Source organism: Balaenoptera musculus, chromosome 9 (genome assembly GCF_009873245.2).
Source record: "Balaenoptera musculus isolate JJ_BM4_2016_0621 chromosome 9, mBalMus1.pri.v3, whole genome shotgun sequence".
Lineage (NCBI taxonomy): Eukaryota > Metazoa > Chordata > Mammalia > Artiodactyla > Balaenopteridae > Balaenoptera > Balaenoptera musculus.
In genome coordinates this window covers 79,881,598-79,901,511 of record NC_045793.1, presented here as the reverse complement: position 1 = coordinate 79,901,511, position 19,914 = coordinate 79,881,598, and the positions used below count along the sequence as shown (strand labels likewise).

The 19,914-nt window shown below is 35.2% G+C and overlaps 1 protein-coding gene across 2 annotated transcripts in view; it reads right to left on the bottom strand.

Moving 5' to 3' along the window:
* Positions 1–313: 313 nt before the first annotated feature.
* Positions 314–19,914, bottom strand: part of SEMA3D (semaphorin 3D) — a 209,139-nt gene continuing 189,538 nt past the window's right edge. For both annotated transcript variants that reach the window (XM_036864311.1, XM_036864310.1), the window contains 2 exons: positions 11,454–11,593; positions 314–4,679 (listed from right to left, as the gene is read on the bottom strand). In XM_036864311.1, coding sequence (XP_036720206.1) covers positions 4,254–4,679; positions 11,454–11,593 — 566 coding nt within the window. In that variant the 3' untranslated portion in view covers positions 314–4,253. The remainder of the gene's footprint in view (positions 4,680–11,453; positions 11,594–19,914) is intronic.

Below are 19,914 nucleotides of genomic sequence, written 5' to 3'. Positions count from 1 at the left end.
ATTTTTAAATTTCACTTACAGAATGGTAATTGGAAATCTTAAAAGTAGTTACTTGGAGTAGTAATATTAATTCAGTCTACCAAAGTCTAAATTTAAATCACAGTAAAGCTTAACTGTAATACTTGTATTAACTGGGGAGAGAAACTTATTCTTTTCTTTCATAAGGGAAATTACTGCATACTTACAGTGCAAACTATATCTACTAAAAATTGTCAGGAAATATTTTCCTTGGTATTTGATTTAGTGCGATTCTATGTATAAAATCTGGTTACCATGTTTAGGGTTTGAAAACAAAATTGCACACAAACCAACATTCTGTTTATAACCATAGAACACTAATGTTTGTATTTTATTATAATACAACCAAAATATACATTTAACAACTTTCCATTATTTTAGATTACAAGACTACATTTCTTTTAAAATAGCAAAACTACAAATTCAAAATAGATTGCTAACCACTTACAATTATTAAGAATTAAATTACACAATTAACTGACAGATTTTTGCCCTTCACCCCCAAATCACCTATATCAAACTTACCATAAATACTTTATAGGACTAAATATTTAAATGAGAGGTATAAGTCATGTGCACGTTCCTGTCTTTGCACTGTCAATGTGTACAATGTTGGAATTTTAGATCTCATTTTTTAATCTCACATGCAAATTAAATTATTTAAATATTGTGGTCATTTACTGTGAGAAAAAAATATTTCTTTCTATAAAAACATTTCAAATATCTCTTTTTTCTAAACTATCCATTCCCAATAGGGCTAATGAGTTCCAACATGTTGTCCAAGACAAATTCTAAAGGGAAGCTATTTCAGTTTTGATTTCCACTTTCGTTTATGATATATATGAAATATCATATTTAAATTTAAAATATCAGTGTTTAATTAATGCTCTTGTTCAATTTAGTATTTCGTAGACATGTGGATGCTACCAAACTGTCCTTGAAAATTTAATTTTCAATGTAATGTGGAAAAACAGGCACCGACAACTGTAAACTTATTTTTTAGTTGAGTCTACACAATTCAGCAGAAACAAAAATTAATAGCATATAAAGAACCGAAACATAGACCAAAGGAGAAATTCAAGAGTAAGACCATTTTGCAGGCAGCATGTTGTAAATAAGCGTTATTTAGTCAACGGATGGATGAGGTATTGTGTGAATTATAATTTTTTCACTACTGTTGTGGCTTTTGCAAATTTCTAAATTTCTCTGTGGCAGTTTTCCATTTCTTAAATAATTTGGTTGGTTTTCAAAAATGTTTATTCAATAATGTGAATGTACTGTTTTGAGCTCTTTGGGGAAGAAACAGTTTATATATAAATTAATTATTTAGACTATCTATTTCTAAACAAACTCTTAAAATTCCCAATACATTGAATGTAAATGAATGCAGACAGTCAGGATTCCATTTAGCAGCATAAATAGCTGGAATGAAATGCAGATGAGAATATGCAAGTCAGAGCCATATGTATTCAAAACAGGGGAAAAAATATAAAACCAAGAATAAACATAGTCATTTTAAGACCTCTCCACAAAGAGCTGATTTCTTAGCAAATGTATTTGAAACTATTAACTATAATTTCATTTTTCATTATTTCAAAGAAAATTTGGTAAAAACTTTCAGTGGTGAGGAAGTATATATTGTATCTCATCTCTAGATTTAATATATTCACACTGTTCTTCTAAGCGTTCTAGGCAATTAAGAGATTCAAAAATTAAACATAGTAGCTTAGATGTCTTCTGTCTTTATAAATACACATAAATCTTTGCCCATATGGTTTATTTATTATATGACTTTTTATTTTACTAACAATATTTCAAATATATTTTAATTATCATAAATTAATAGTTTTAGATCCAAAGCAGCCAGAATATTAGCTGTAAATTAAAATGTCCCCCCCAATTTTTTCTGAATAACTAAGATTAGAAAGAATTAATTAAAAAATGGCTTGGACATTCATATTTTGATGAAAACCAAATTTATTTTCACAAGTCAATCCTAACATTTGAGCTTCATGGAATTTTCCCAAAGCCATCCATAATTTGATCATTACTGTCTGATATACAAATATTTGGAAATCTTTTAAAAAAACATGCTCCTACTTATATGCTTTGAGCTTACTATGAGTTCCTGGAACATTTTGAGCCAGCAAATCAAGTTACAAACACTCTTGTTAGCAGTCTGATCTTGCTACAACTATTCTTATGAATTACTTTTTAATAGAGTGATTTGTTCTGGTTCACTTAAAAAAAAAAACAAAACTATCTTCCTTAAGTTTTCCTTACAGTAAAACATCTACAAATATTTGAGTATCATATCAAAAGGCGACTTAACCTCATAGATCAGTGTGACTACTTTGAGTAGGTAAGCAATGCAAATACAATGAATGTAAGATAGAACGTTTTGAGCATAAAGCCAGTCACAGACATGATACTGAACTCTGTAATAAGTTGCCCTATAATCACAGGGTTCTCACAGGCTTTTATTTTCAAGACACATAGAATGCATGAGAAACGAGCTATGTCTGCTATTTAGTTTTCTGAAAAGCTGCCTTCCATGTGAGGAAGTGACTAATTTTTCATTTCACACTAAAAACGGCGTGAAAAGGCAAAACAGAAGAAGGCTGAGGGTTTTGTGTTATACGAAGGAAAGGTGAGTCCTTCTTAAACAGGCAGGAAACATACCATACATATTCAGAGGAAAGAACAAATTGGAAACATTTGAAAGTGCTAACAAAATGTGAAAAAATGTTTATGTTAATGTTGTGAGTTTGTTTTCTTTACATGCAGTAGGCTTATTTATTATTAAATTACTAAAACAATGCTACTTGAATTACAGCATATAATCTCAGAAATGCAAAAAGATTGTGTGAAGAAAAGATGTCAAAGAGTTAATTTAACCCTTTCCGTTGTCAAAATTTTTGCATTTGTTCTGTTATTCAACAAATATATAGTATTCCCGCTCCCCACCGCTGTTGTCTACCTAATTCTCTCTATATATGTATATATTGCTTTTTCCTATTCACTCAAATAAAATCTAATAATCCAATATTTGGGAGAGCATAAAGGCAGTAAATAGAAATAATTTATAGAGCATGATGCATTTCTAGAAAAAAGAGAGGAAGTACATACTGAAATCCCATTGGTTGTAAATAAATTTGTATTCATTTTTCCCATGATTCTTCAGAAAATTTACTTTTCCTCAGACTTTTGCTAGCAGTTTGTTATAATCTAGAGTTTTTTTTTTTAACAGATGGATTACAAATTGGCAGCTACTTATATTCCAGTGAGTAAAGCTACAGTACATTTCACGCACTGTATTTGTGATTGTTCTTCCTTTTTATGGGGATGTGAGTTTTCCCCAAAGCCAGAATTTATGGCTGTCTTTCTTTCTTTCTCTTAACAAATCCCAGCTGCGTGCTTTCCCATTAGGATGCAGTATACATCATGATGTTTCCCTTATTTTATTAAAATGCTTTCCCATATCCTATTAAAATATTTATTAAGCATTCTGTCCCTGTAAAGCTCAGCATATATTCTAAAGACACATAACTGAGCACCAACTTCTCTCTGTGAACCTGTTATCCTGACAAGTCATAAGGAATCCTGGGAGGAACATTTATGCCCTTCAGTAAATCAACGCTCCAGAACACTAAATGTAACCCCTGGAGTCTGAAAGGAGTAATGCACCTCTCCAGATTCCTAAACCATGCACCAAGAGTGAATGGCTCACTGGGAAAGTTCCTGTTGATAATGTGAGCTGTATCTTATGTCTTCCCTCCAATCCTACCACCAGGTAGCCAGTTCTAGAGTGGAATGATGTATCTGTTCATAAGAACATATAGCACAACTGCATGGTAAACTCCATGCTTAAAGACCATGCAAGGGAAATAAAGCACCTTATTACAATGTCAAATTTGACGCTTTCTTAGCTCAGTTATTTACGTAACATAACAAATTCAAAAACTCAGAGTGTAAAACATTTACAAATGTAAAGCCCCTCTTTTGAGATAATTCTGATACTTTGCAGGTATAAGTTTAGTTCTTGGAAAATTGGTTCAGATGAATGGTTTGCCCTTACTAATGCCATATCCACCAGATACAGTCTTATTCAGATCACTGTTCTTGTGCTTTAGCAAAACTCCATGGAAAGCTCTTATGAGTTAATATAAGGATGAATAAAAGAGAAGACAGTATTTTTGCAGGTGAAGAATTTTTTCTTTAAATTAAATAGAAAACTATGTAGCCACAGCTCTAGGAAGCTCTTCTAGGTCTCTGTGATGTCTTCGATTTCGTTTCTTCTTCATTTCCTGCATGTGCTTCCACTTTGGGCCGCCCTTGTTTCGCTGTCTCCGCTTCTCCCTGTGCCACATCTGTTCGCAGTACTGGTCGAGGCTGAAGTTTGGGCTGCTAAGGATTTGGATATAGTCTTTGTATCTCAACCGTGACTCAGCCAACAGATCCTTGACCCGCCCCTCTTCGTGCTCTGCCCTCTGGGTATTTTCCATCTGTTCATTCTCAATGACATTCAAAGTCAGCTTCACTATGGTGTGGATAAAAGTGTGCTCCTGTGCTTTGCAGTAATACATCCCAGAGTCCTTCTTCTGCAGACTTCGAATCAGTAGCCCGTATTCTGTTTTGATGATCCTTTCATCGGGTTTCAACTGCAGAATTGGAAAAATGTAGGCAATAAATGAGAAACAGAGAGGGCTATGAGCAAATGCAAAGAGGCTACATAGTTTTACATAGATGAACCTAAGAGGTACAATCCCTGTCTCTCTGTCATTAAGCATAGTATTGTCAGCCATAGTCGAAGAGAGTGACTAAACTCTCTTTCAACTAAAGTAACAGCCCCCAAAGATGTATGGTTGCATCTTATTACATCTAACTGAGCCTTTGGAATATAGTTAGTTTTTCTCCCAGTCTACAGATAGGAATAAAAAGCTGTGAAAATTAATGAAGTAAACCTGGAAACTGTCAATTGACCATCTTTACAAAGATTTCAGACACTAATTGGTGTACTAAGAACACCAATTTGTTTCTGAATTTCAGAGCTAGAATGTGACTCTGACAGTCATTGTGTAGAAAAAGAGCTTTAGTGCACACTACTACCTGTAATGTAGAAGAGAGCAATTATTCCAAAAGGAATTTAATGTTTGCTAGATATTGCCAAATAAATGATCTGAGTAGCTTATGGAAACTGTAAGTGGTGACTTGTTAAAAGTCAAGTGGAAAGGCATGGAAGATACAGCCTTTTGGATGTTAGAGCTGTACTGAATAGGACCATAGAGTCAGAAGTTTAGCAACATTTAAAGCTGAATTTCTCTTTTTACTATGGATTGAATTTTGATACTTTATGTCTATATGATACTTTAGGCTATGTCATTTGTGGAGATAATTGCCATACCTCAGTATACTATAACATGGTAATGTGATTTCAAGTGTGAGAAAGCTCAATGAACAAAAAGAACCTCCACTGAAATGTGACGCTCTTTGCCCTTTGAAGCAATAGTACTGAAAGACAATTCAAACATTTAAGCTTGCCTGGCCTCCAATCTGGTGTGAATAGAGAACCTATCTTCAATAAACTACAGGCATGTTTACCGACACAAGAGCCCTGTTTAATGTGGAGTATTGTTGAGCGGCTCAGCATTAAGTAGAACAACAACAAAGAAGTCTGGAAGATTTCCCAGTTTACACATCTGCCCCTGTATTGTAGACTTAGAGTTGATGGAAATCAAGGAGGCATAAAGACGGCTAAATTAAATTTATTCACAGTGGGTGGACTATACTTTGCATCTTTATGTGAAAAATATGTAGGAAAAATCCCTCCAATTCTGGAAATATGAGAAAAGGCAAAGAAACATCTCTGGCTACCAGCCCAGTTAACTAACAAATATATGGCCAACCACCTTCTATGCCAGAGAAGTGCAGCTGGCGGGGTACCACACAAGGCCAAAGGCAGGTCACAGCTCAGATCCCTGGTTAATGAGGCTGAAATGTCTCCAGCCCTGCCTTTGCTCTACAATGAATCCACACCATCAGGGGTCTGTTTGTTTCCCTTACTTTGCCCATTTGGTGAATTGGTGTGTAGTAGTTTTTTTTTTTTTTCTAATGGATTTATCTAAAGGCCCAGATATTTTTAAATGCTACTGTAATACAAACTAATGTTGAAGTAACTTACATTCTCAGAAACTATAGGAATCTGCTGCCAAAAATAAAAGGGAATTTGAATTGGTAGAGCTGTAAAGGATCAGTCTTAAAAAATAATATCAATCTCAAATTTAACACATACTATATATCTTCCTTTAAATAATTTTATTGTAGGAATTATTGTTTTTTCATTTAAATATATCTTAGAACATGAAATTGAAACTCTGACTCCACAGCCTAGGTTCTGGTCCCTATCTGCTCTGCTTCCTATGACTACTCATTTATCTTCCCCGATTGGTGTCCCATTTATCAAGTTGGTGACACAGCATACGGTGTATGTGGGGTGTTAAAAGTAAAGCTCTTTGAAGGTTAAGTGTGAAGTATTATTAGCAACATCATAGACTACTGCCTTATTGCTGGAGAGGTGATGTTCTGAAACCTTTACTTCTGTAATTCTTTAATGGAAAATGGCCTGTGGTTACTAGCATGACGACCAAAGTGCGTGACTTCAGTTCCAGTTCATCTCTGTATATTCTTTCCCAGCTGGTATTCTTGCTAATGTTTAAACTGCATTTAATGTGGCTTTCAGAGACTGTCACAGCTCTGAGTCACTATTTTTTATTGTTCTTTTTAAGCTTCTGACAGGAAGGAATGATGACTTTGTGATTTCACACATATTATGCAACACTTCATCATTATTTTTGCTATTCTCTTTTTGTGTCCCATTTATGTTATTTTACTCTGAAGTCTGGCCCCCTTCCCTCCTTTCCAGCCTACTTCTGTCCCTACAGGACTCAGGGTTTCATAAACACCTGACATTTCATTACTCCATCGTGGTCCTTCACCTTTCCTTTCTTTGATGGAATGCTTACTTTTTCTTTTGGTTTTTGACCTACAGATAAAAAGTTTGCTTAAATGAATTTCTTTCTGGATTTATCTAATGTCTATTAGATCATTTAAGTGATTTTTTTCTCTTCCTAAAATTTCAAAAATATGCCTTTCATGACATGGTATCTCTAATAAAACACATTTTGAATTGATGTATTTTCACAGGATTTTTGCCATCTAGAGATAGAAATCTGTGACCCAGAAATTAAGTGGTTGATTAACATTTGCCTACTTTACATTCCCATTCTCTGTAGTGCTTTCATTCCATGCTGGAATAGGATGCATTATGCAGACTGCATCTCGACAGTGAAATGTCAGCAGAGTCAATTTAGAAAATTCAGCTCCTCTACAAAGAGATAATGTAATCTCTGGCCAGTGATTTAAACTCATGGAATTTTCTTCACTTTAGAAGTGATAAGTAAAAACTGCTCAGCCTTACATATCAAAACCATGCTTGAACCGTGGTCAACTATCCATTTGCTTAATGTGAACAAGGATAATATATTTGGCATTATTCAATGTAGATCTTCAGTGAAGGGCAATTCATTTAAAATGAAAAGAGAAACATGGTAAGTGACAAAGGACAGTTAGGTACTAAGCAGCAGGTAAAGGTCAGTGACTTCCTTCTCTGATAATAGCAGCCTAATGGTAATTCCTTTGCAGATAATTCACCTGTCAGGTCTTTCATAGCTAAAGCACTGCACGTGTCTTGGAAGTGACTAGGGATTCAAGAATATCTCCCTTCTTCGACAAACATAGGAGACGACTTATTTAAAAATAGTGCTGAGGCAACTGGCTCATTATTTAAAAGAAAAAAAAAATCGAATGAATACATAACTCACTCCTAGATTAATTTAATATCTTTAAGTAAGTATAAATATAAAATGTAAACTGTAATTGTAAAAATAAAATCATAAAATGACTAGAATATATATATTTGCTGTTTCATTGGGGAAGGAACTTCTAAGCACAAGTGAGAAATCATATAGATATAAATCAATAGATTTGTCTATATAAAACATAAAACGTGTGTGTTAGGGACACACAAAAATTTTTAGAGATAGAAAGCAATAAAAAGTTACATATAATATGCATAACATTAAAATGTTAATATCTATAATATAAAAGGGTTTGTTAAAATAATTTTTAAATGAATATACCAACATAAACCAAGCAAATGATAGGTAAGGCAATTTACCAGTATGGTGATTTTGATGAGAAATTAGCAATATGCAGTTGTTTATCCAAAGCTGTAAGATAATTAAAGTCTTTAACTCACTTATTTTACATTTAAGAATTTGTCCTAAGAAAATAGACAAGTAGAGAAAGATTTAGCTAAAGGAAAGTTGATTACTTTTTTAAGAGGTTACGTGAACTTAATAAAACATGGAACATCTGTGGATGACTGTGTCATCAGGATGGCAGGGATGTGGGACAGGAAACATGGTATTAAAATTGAATGGCAGGGGAAAATGCTTATAGTGTAATGGGAAGTAGGAAAAAAAAAAGCTGGAATAGACATCAGAATAGTATTTGTGCTTATCTACACTTAGTGATCTCATAGTTGTTTATTTTCAAAACCATTTATATTGCTTTTATAATAAGAGCAACAAAAATAAAACGAAGGCCTACAGATAGAAAAATACAAATATTTGAAGATGTTTTAAAAATATTTTAAAAAGCCACAGAAAAATTACTATCACAAATGGTATAAGGTACTGCCTCTTTTATTTATTCAGATCTCAAAAGTTCAACAGAAGCTTGGGGACTGACGATTAACTTGCTAGTTACAGCACCGACATCATCAATTTCAAGAACAGCTTTATAAGAAAGTCAGTGAATAACTGACTCATGACCTCCCCAACAGCACCCAACTGTGAAACAACTCAGTAAGGAAATGTTCTCCTCCTGGCAGAGAATAACCTGGTGACAGGCTCTGTGCCACAGGAGATCCTGGGCCTTCCCTCAGGCTTTTTTTTTTTTCTTTTTTTGAGTGGAGGAAAGATTTCAAACTGTGACCTTCTTGGTAAAGAGCAGAGGGTATCCTGCTGGGAAAAATGCTTCAAATCTAGTCTGGATTTTGCCCCTTTCCTCAGTTCAGGAAGCAGTACTGCATATCCTGGACAATGTATAACTATTTACAAAGATAGATGAAAATACCAGTTGAAACATTACAGCTAAAATATTTTAAAGTATAAATCAATAAATACACTGTTTCTGCTCCATTGAAATTTATGGAGCATGCTACCACCATGACTGTCTGATATACCTAAAACGTACATTAAAGTAATGCATAGCATTTTCAGGAAACATGAAAGATGTGAATGCAAACATGCATAGGCAAACGTACGTATCTATAACTGGGAGAGTACCCCAAGCAGAGTTCCACATTTTTTAAAAGTCAGATTAAATTTGTCATGGAGAAAAAAAAATCGTTAAAAAATTATATTTAAATGAAAAGAAATTATCAAACTTTATTAACTATAAAATTAAAAATAGTCATTTGGGGTATTCAAAAGTAAAATACTGCAATATATCTAAAAGAAAATCTGCATGTTACAAAAATTCAGATAATGTCCTTGCAGTATTTCATGGATAAATAATAAATGCTTTATATCTTGAAATTAAATCACCTCTATGTCAGATAAAACTTCAATATGTATTGGTAAACAGTGAGACTCTTAAACATTTAGTATAAATATGGATATGCCATATTCTTAGAACTTATGGATGTCAGGAAAAATGAAGAATCAAGTTTTACCAGAGAAATCTGACATAAAGAAGGAAGTTATTCCCTTAGTATTAAATATGTGAAGGGTCAATATTTTGCTAAGAGAAATTATTCTCAGACGAAGAGAATAATAATTTCTTAATGTAACAGTGGAACATATCTGGACATTAATCACTTATCATAAAATTTGGTTCTTTGACTCCAAGGCTTCTCAACCTTAGCACAACTGGCATTCGGGTGAGTTGGATGGTTGTTTACTGTGAGGTACTGTGCACTGCAGGATGGTGAGCATCAGCCTTGACCTCGACCCACTGGATGCCAGGAGCATCCTCCATCCACCCAGTCGTGACAACCAAAAATGTCTCCAGGTATTGCTAAATGTGAAGACCTTGGGAGCAAACCTACCTGAAGTTGAGAACTACTACTACACAGTAATGTTTGACTGATTACATATACTATTTAAATGTTTATAGACTTCACAAGGAGGCTGATATTTTAGAGAACATCTGGTCCACCTGCTTATATGGCAGAGAAACTGAGTGCTAGAGAAGTCACCACCTGCTCACGAACCCTCAGCAGTCAGGGTGAACACACATCATCAGTGCTGTTTCGTATTTCACACGTCCTCCCGGTAGAGTGTGTCTGCAATTTTATATGCATACTTTACACTTGTGAGTAATCCTCTGCTTTGAAATTCACATTCTCGTATGTGTTTTCTCATTTAATTTTGACAGTAACTTTTGCATTGATTTTATTTACCTTAGAAAATTCCGGCCCACAGTCCTCAGTAATATTACCAAAGAATCATTACTCAATGCATCTAATTCTGAGCCTGTGTTCACTCTATTACCATTACAGTGTCCTTAGTTTAATATTGGGACTTTTAGAACTCTAGATTGAGTATCACTGGTTTCTCATAGGCATTAGAATAGAAATATAAAAATTCTGTCATTTAACCTTTGTTACATGACATTTGAATAATAATAATACAGGATTTCTCAGACTACCCAAACTCATCTCATTAAATTCAGTAACATATATAACGTACATATCTCACAAAATCTTTGTGATATGTTTTAATCACATGTATGTGTTAGAAAAAAACTGAAACAGAAAAAAGTCAAAAGATGAGTAGAGCATCCATATTACTTTTCCCTCTGTTGATTTAATTTTAATACACTAGAGTGAAAAGGTACAGATGTCCAGATACTTATCCAACTTGCTCCTATGATATAAGATAGATATTTCCATTTCTGTACAAACTTGACATGTTTTATTTTATGATCTAAACTGAACCCAATGAGAGTTAGAATTTAGTCATTGTGCTATTGTGGGGGGAAAGTCTTGTTCTTGATCAGGGAATTATTCTAAAATATAGACCATCAATGAAAAATAAAAAGTAGAAGAAGAATCCTGTAAATTTTTTAAATTCAATATGCTTTTAAATGTATTTATTAACACATTTGCATTAAATTGGCCTATTCATATCTCAAAGGCATTGTTACCTTAGGTGCTAGAGTATAAAATTTTATTTTCCTTGTTATCAAGTAGTGATAAGAGCTTCACTTGGCACTAAAAGTTGAACATCTCCTCTCACAACCTAAACTTGATTTAAGTTTTACACTGTTTCCCTCAAGGTGAGCATTCTTTGATGACTATAACTTACCTCCTCTCGATATTCATCTCCTGACCGCTGGATATACCACTTAATAGATGCTTGTTGTGATTTAGGTATACATTCCAGAAAGGTTGAATTAAATTCAATGCCAAAAATCACCTTTTCATCAGCAGCTTCATGACTAATGCCTGGAAAGCAAACATGGAATAGGAGATTAACCTTGACACGATTTTAAAAGCAATGGGAAAATAGACTGATTTAGAACAGATGCCATGGAGGAAAGATTCATACACATTATTAAAGAGAAAGGAAATTCATGTTATAATGTTGTAACCTGAGAGTAAAATACTATCTAATAGATTGATTTTTAAAACTCTATCCCTGCACTGCAATTTTTACTCTTTCATCAATATATTAACTTTTTGCAATTTCTTTTTTAAAATAAGAATTCACAAGATCCAAATTTAAACACTGAGCCTCTCTGAGCTGAACTGAATAAACTTCAACATCTTTTAATGCTTTAATGCCTTTTAACTTATATAAAATATAACTAATTCTGCAGATATTTCTAAAGAGAAATTTATCTTACCTCTAAAGAGAAATTCTATTATAATTTGGTCCACAGAGCTGACCATATAACATATAACCATATGTTATGACCATATGACATTTTGATGTCAGAAAAGTAAGTGCAGTGCTCTATACTTAATGAAACTCTATGATGATGCTAATAAGTTAGATGCTCTAATACTCAGAATCAGGACCTTATCTGTATTATCTACCAAAAAATGTTCTCTTTTATTCAAAGAGGGATATTTTAGCCCAACATGCATTTGCTATAAGATAGTTAATGGGAGGCTAAAGTATCAGTGTCTCAGACACCTTATTCTCATAAATCAACTGCACCATCTGAAATACATTCCTTCCAGAGTAGCCAAAGGCTGTGTCCCATGTGTGATCTAAGATCTGTAGCTCAGATTTGATCAAATAAAAAATGACGGCTTCTCAGCCTGGCCCAAACATGCACTTTTTCATCGTATATTCAGATGTCTCAATTCTGCAGATGGGCCTACTTAGCATTTTAGGCATAAACCAGAGTGAGGCTTAAGGGGCCTAAGTGAATCCTAAACCTAAGCACGCAGAATTATCAGCAAATGGCATGAATGCACGTGCATCCAATAGTTAGGCTTCTTTTCAAGAAACTTCTTTTGAACTTATTTGTGTCTTACCAGCAGTGATTAAGTCAAACATGCTGACCCCATTATGAATTAACCTTACCTAACCTTCAAAATGTGTGGATTCCACTTGAAATCTGTAATCTATCCACTCTCTTCTGGCAATTTAACAGGTTATAGCCACGATTTTCACAGCTAATAAATTCCTAATGCACAGGAAGATCACCAGTGCCGATCACGGAAGAGAAAGACACGCATCACTTCATAGTAACAGATACCATTTTCCTGAGCAAAGGGAGTTCATGAACAAAGCAGGGAGGATGCAGGCTGATTGTTTAGGTGATGGGGCAAGGGCTCGGGAGAAACTCAATTAGACGGATTCAACCAAAGAATTAGTCAATTCAGTGAAAGATAAATCAGTGAAATCAACTGGAAAAGTGAAATAGTGAGCTGATTATAAGAAACCCATCTTCAACTCAGTAGAAACAGTGACCCTTTGAAACAAAGTCATCCCTACATCAGTTTGACTGGAAATTAACTTATTGTTTCTTCCAATAATGTTTGTTTTATCTCTGAGTTTAAAATTTTCTATTTTTAAATTTAAACCTATATGTATGTATGTATATATATACACATACACACATATATACATACATACTATATATAATGTTCTGTTACTATCCATTTTTAAAAGTGCAAAAGCTGTATACAATAATGTTTTTAAATAGCAGAATATCTTCTCATTAAGTATAAAATAATTTTAAAGATAATATTTTAATCTTCCAGATTGCAGGCAAAAATTTTTTTTCATAGAGAAATATCTGGAATATTTCTTTAGAATACACATATGACATGTCACTGAAGTCACTGCAGCAAGATTATATGTGTTTAACATTGTTAAACACAGTTCATCTACATGAATTACTGACTTTATATCATTAATAATCATGCAGTATCACAGTATATAACAATTAATGAACAAAGGAAGGAAGGAAGAAACGAAACAGCTATTTGCCAGTTATTCAAGACTTGACCAAGTCAGTGCAACACATATTTATGGTGGGTTATAAGCAAGTCATCTCCTTTCTTCTTTACCAGAGACAGGTGTTCAGATGTGACCCTTTCTCTCCCCTAAGATCGAAAATGCTTAGTTTGTAAATACCCTCATAATCTCTACTTTAATTCTCACAATTGATTCTCTGTCTCTGGCTTCTCCTATTCCAGTCAGTCACCAAACAGGTATAAATTACTTTTATTTTTAAAAACAACTTTTCTTAGTAATATGAAATAGCTCCTTAGCACCTATAGAGTAAACTCTAGACAATAACAGAGGGATCATCACAAACTTAACAAAACCTATGTGAATTCTTTCTGATTTTAATAATTGTTACTTCATCTACTTAGTAAAATTTGATTGTTTCCTTAAGGCACAGCTCAAGTGCTCTCCATCTGGGTATCCTTCCTTTTACCTATGCATTATGCAAACATTCTTGCATGACTACCATACTGGCATTGCTTTCAGTGCAGGAAATATACTGATGACTATGACAGGCAAATTCACCACCTTTATATTCCAGTGACAGAGACAAAATTATCAAGTGAATGAATAAATAAAGAATATAGTATCTGGCTGTGTTACGCATTACAAGTAAAAATAAAGCAGATTAGGGAATAATTAGGGTTAGAAGGAAAGAAAGGTATTTCAGGTAGGTTAGTCAGGAAGGGTGTCTCTGAGAAATTAACATTTCAATCATGGGATTAAATGATGTGAAGATGGAGCCACGTGGACACCTGAAGTGAAGAGTTCTTCAGGTACAGAGGAAACAAATGCCAACAGGGCTGAGGTAGGAACCAGACTGGTGCTTTTGAAAAAGAGAAAGCCTGTGAGCAAGCTATGCCACAGTGATGTGAGGATCAGACAAGGTGTTAGGAACCAGATCAGGTAGAATCTTGCAGGCCATGGTAAAGGCTGTGGAGTTTTTACTAATTGCTCTAAGATGCTAGTGAAAGATTCTGAGTAAGGGAGTGACAAGATCTGATTAAAGTGTGTTTTTTTTTTTGACTGCATTGGGTCTTCATTGCTGCGCACGGGCTTTCTCTAGTTGTGGCGAGCAGGGGCTACTCTGAGCTGTGGTGCGTGGGCTTCTCATTGCAGTGGCTTCTCTTGTTGCGGAGCACGGGCTCTAGGCACGCGGGCTTCAGTAGTTGTGGCACGTGGGCTCAAGAGTGCAGGCTCAGTAGTTGTGGTGCACGGGCTCAGTTGCTCCGTGGCATGTGGGATCTTCCTGGACCAGGGATCAAACCCGTGTCCCCTGCACTGGCAGGCAGATTCTTAAGCACTGCGCCACCAGGGAAGCCCCCTGACTGAAGTTTATAAAGAGGTTACTCTGGCTACTGAGTGGGATCTAGACTGAAGGGAGGCAAGCATGGAAGCAGGGAGACCAGTTTAGCAGCTACTGAAGAGTTCTAGTGGGTCTGGTTAGGATGGCATCTGTGGAGGTGATGAGAAGTAGCAGTTGTGACCACTGAGCCAAAGGGCTGTACTGAGAGGCTGGTGATAAGATGTAAAAGAAAGAGAAGCATAAAAAGAAGACTCCTAGCTGCTTTTTGACAAAGCAGTTGGGTGAGTGGTGGTGCTATTTATTAATATGGGGAAGTCTGCAGAACAAATAAGTTTTAGAGAAAATGACAAGAATTCTTTCTCAGGTATAATTTGAGATTCTTATTAGGCATATGAGAGGGGTTCTTGAGCAGGCACAGAGCATACAAGTCTTGCACACAGGCGAGAGTTCAGAACTGGACAATGAATCTGGGAGTCAAATTGCCTCTGATAGAGAATACTGTGAACAATTATATGCCAACAAACTGGACAACCCAGAAGAAATGGACATGTTTCTAGAAACATACAGCCTACCAAAACTGAATCAAAAGGAAACAGGCAATTTGAACAGACCGATCACTAGAAGTGAAATAGAATCTGAAATAATATAACTCCCTGCAAACAGAAGTCCAGGACCAGAAGGCTTCACTGGGGAATTCTACCAAACAATAAGAGAAGAAACTATACCAATCCTTCTCAAACTCTTCCAAAAGATTGAGGAGGAGGGAACACTCCCAAAGTCATTCTATGAAGCCACCATTACCCTGACACCAAAACGAGACAAAGACACTACCAAAAGAGAAAATTACATGCCAGTATCTTTGATGAATATAGATGCAAAAATTCCCAACAAAATATTAGCAAAGCAAATCCAACAACACGTGAAAAAGATCATACACCATGACCAAACTGGATTCATCCCAGGGTCACAAGGATGGTTCAACATATGCAAATCAATGTGACACACCAAATCCACAAAAGCAAGACAAAAACCACATGATCATCTCAGCAGATGCAGAAAAAGCATTTGATAAAATTCAACATCCATTCATGATAAAAACTCTTATCAAAGTGAGTTTAGAGGGAACATACCTCAACATAACAAAAGCTATTTATGACAAACCAACAGCCAACACAACACTCAACAGTGAAAAGCTGAAAGCCTTCCTGCTGAAATCCAGACCAGACAAGGATGCCCACTCTCACCACTCCCGTTCAACATAGCACTGGAAGTCCTAGCCACAGCAATCAGACAAGAAAAAGAAAGAAAAGGTATCCAAGTTGGAAGAGAAGAGGTAAAATTGTCATTGTATGCAGATGACATGATACTATATATAGAAAACCCTAAAGACTTCACACAAAAACTACTAGAATTGATAAACACATTCAGCCAGGTAGCAGTATACAAGATCAACATACAGAAATTGGTTGCATCAGAAAGAGAAAGTTAAAAAAAAAAGAAAAAGAAAAAAAAAATCCCTTTTAAAATCTCATCAAAAAAAATAAAATACCTAGGAATAAACCTGACCGAGGAGGTGAAAGACATATACACTGAGAACTATAAAACACTGATAAAGGAAACTGAAGACGATTTAAAGAAATGGAAAAACATTCCATGCTCTTGGATTGGAAGAATTAATATTGTTAAAATGGCCATATTACACAAAGCAATCTACAGATTTAATGAGATCCCTTTTAAGTTACCCCTGACATTTTTCACAGAACTAGAACCAATAATCCTAAAATTTATATGGAACCTTAAAAGACCCAGAATTGCCAAAGCAATCCTGAGGAAAAAGAACAAAGCAGGAGGCATAACCCTCCCAGACTTCAGACAATACTGCAAAGCTACAGTAATCAAAACCTCATGGTATTGTCATAAAAGCAGACATATGGATCAATGGAACAGAATAGAGAGCCTAGAAATAAACCCACACAGGTATGGTCAATTAATCTCTGACAAAGGAGGCAAGAATATACACTGGAGAAAAGACAGTCTCTTCAGCAAGTGTTGTTGGGAATGTTGGACAGCCACTTGTAAATCAATGAAGTTAGAACACACCCTCACACCATACACAAAAATAAGCTCAAAATGGCTTAAAGACTTAAGTATAAGACATGAAACCATAAAACTCCTAGAAGAGAATGTAGGCAAAATATTTCTCTGATATAAATTGTACCAATATTTTCTTAGGTCAGTCTACCAAGCCAATAGGAATAAAAGCAAAAATAAACAAATGGGACCTAATCAAACTTACAAGCTTTTACACAGCAAAGAAAACCATAAACAAAACAAAAAGACAACCTACGGACTGGGAGAAGATATTTGCAAATGATGCGACCAACAAGAGCTTAATTTCCAAAATATACAAACAGCCCATACAACTCAATAACAAAAACAAACAAACCAAAAGAAAAACCCAATCAAAAAATGTGCAGAAGATCTAAATAGACATTTCTCCAAAGAAGACGTACAGATGGCCAATAGGCACATGAAATGATGCTCAACATTGCTAATTGTTAGAGAATTCAAATTGAAACTACAATGAGGTACCACCTAACAGCCGTCATGATGGCCATCATTAAAAAGTCTACAAATAACAAATGAGGGAGAGGCTGTAGAAAAAGGGCACCCTCCTGCACTGTTGGTGGGAATGTAAATTGGTACAACCTCTATGGAGAACAGAATGGAGGTTCCTCAAAAAACTAAAAATAGAGTTGGCATATGATCCTACAGTCCCACTCCTGGGCATATATCTGAACGAAACTATAATTTGAAAAGATACACGCACCCCAATGTTCACAGCAGCACTATTTACAATAACCAAGACATGGAAGCAACCTAAATGTCCATCAACAGATGAATGGATAAAGAAGATGTGGTGTATATATATAATGGAATAGTACTCAGCCATAAAAAGGAATGAAATAATGCCATTGGCAGCTACATGGATGGACCTAGAGATTATCATACTAAGTGAAGTCAGACAGAGAAAGACAAATATCATATGATATCACTTATATGTAGAATTTAAAATATGACAGAAATGAACTTATCTATGAAACAGAAACAGACAGACACAGAGAACAGACTTGGGGTTGCTAAGGGGGAGGGGGACAGCAAAGGGATGGATCGAGACTTTGGGATTAGCAGATGCAAATGATGATATATAGAATGGATAAACAGCAAGGTCCTATTGTATAGCACAGGGAACTATATTCAATATCCTGTAATAAACCATAATGGAAAAGAATATGAAAAAGAATAAATATGTATGTATAACTGAATCACTTTGCTGTACACCAGAAAGTAACACAACATTGTAAATCAACATTGTACTTCAATTAAAAAAAAAAACTAAAAAAGAAAAAATTGCCTCTGATAGTATTGAAATGGATGGCGTTAAGGAGTGAATATACAGAGACTGGATGTTTAGATGGTAGGATGAAAAGGAAAGTTAAGAACACTCAGAAGGAGAAACCTGTAAGGTAAGAGAAAAACCAGAAGTTTTCCCTGCGGTGCCATGAAGCAGAGGGGTGCTGGGGAGACCATCTCTGAAAACAAAAAGCCCTTATTTGTAGTGCTTGCCGATTTTCCTGGTGTAAACACTCCTGCCATGGCTGATTCAAGCTACCAATGGTTTAAAACCCAGCTCACAAAATTCCTACGTAATACACAGTCAGCTCTCATGGGGCCATAAGAGCTGGCTCCAGCACATCACTGCATGGAGCCAAGGGAAGAAAGTGTTCCACGGAGGAGGGCGCTAGAGAGTAAGTAAAAATGGGAACGGAAAAGTGGCCATTGGATTTGGCAAGGAGGAAACTGCTGGTGATCTTGACAAAAAATATATTGGGTTAGAGTGGTGATGATGAAAAGGAGATGTGCAATGGGCTATAACAAGAATGGGCTGTGATGAAGTGGACACAGTAATTGTGAGTGCCTTAGTAAACAATGGTGTTTTATAAGTCCTTATAACATTTATCATTATATGACATGGCATATATTTTACTTGTTTTCATGTTTGTTGCCTGCTCCCTCCCCTAACACACATTTAAATGTAAGATCCATGAATGCACAGATTGTTTTCTTTTATGTTCATTAGTATATCCTCAATACCTAAAATAGTCCCTCCTAATCTCATGTGCACATGTGAAAAACTCTGTGCATAGCATACAGTAATGATTGCTAAATAAAACACCGTACATAACAGTGAGTCATCTACACATTAGAACAAGAAGACAAACGTACTATTCTGGACTAGAGCTTATTTTTCAGAAGAATGATATTATAAATTAGAAATAATTGTTTTGTTTTTAAAAAAGAAAACTCTGCCAGACCACCAGTTATAGACTATGAAATCTGGGTTGTTTATTCAATGGTAGGTGGTTACTAACAATATGATGATGGAAAGGCAGTTCATTTCTTCTTCTAGTTGTGTGTGTGTGTGTGTGTGTGTGTGTATTTTCTGTCCGAAGGCAGAGCTTGAGAGTGGAAAGTAACTAAAGCTCTGGAATATATACTTCTACAGATTTTTTTCTCTGTTATCAGAGTCACTCAACAGACTTCCTCTCAATTCTCCACTCTGCCCTTCTCACACTCAGACTTTCAAGATCTTCCATTCTATGACATTTTCTCTGAACAATACAGCCTCTGGTGACCTCTTTTTTTGCTAAACTCCCACATCACTAATTGTGCCTTATGACATTTCCCCAAAGAATTGTAAGTTCTCTAAGGAGCTCTTTCTCTCAAAGTAGACCTGGGACAATTACATGCACATGGAAGTCACTTAATAAATATTTACTGATTGAATGGATACACAAATTAATAAGTGAATACAAATAATGCACAGGCTACCTAAAATTTCTTTCTATTAAGTCCAACACTTTTATCAAACTTTTCTGGGAGGGTCTCTTTGAGTTTACTCTAAATATCCATATGGTTTGGACTATAGTC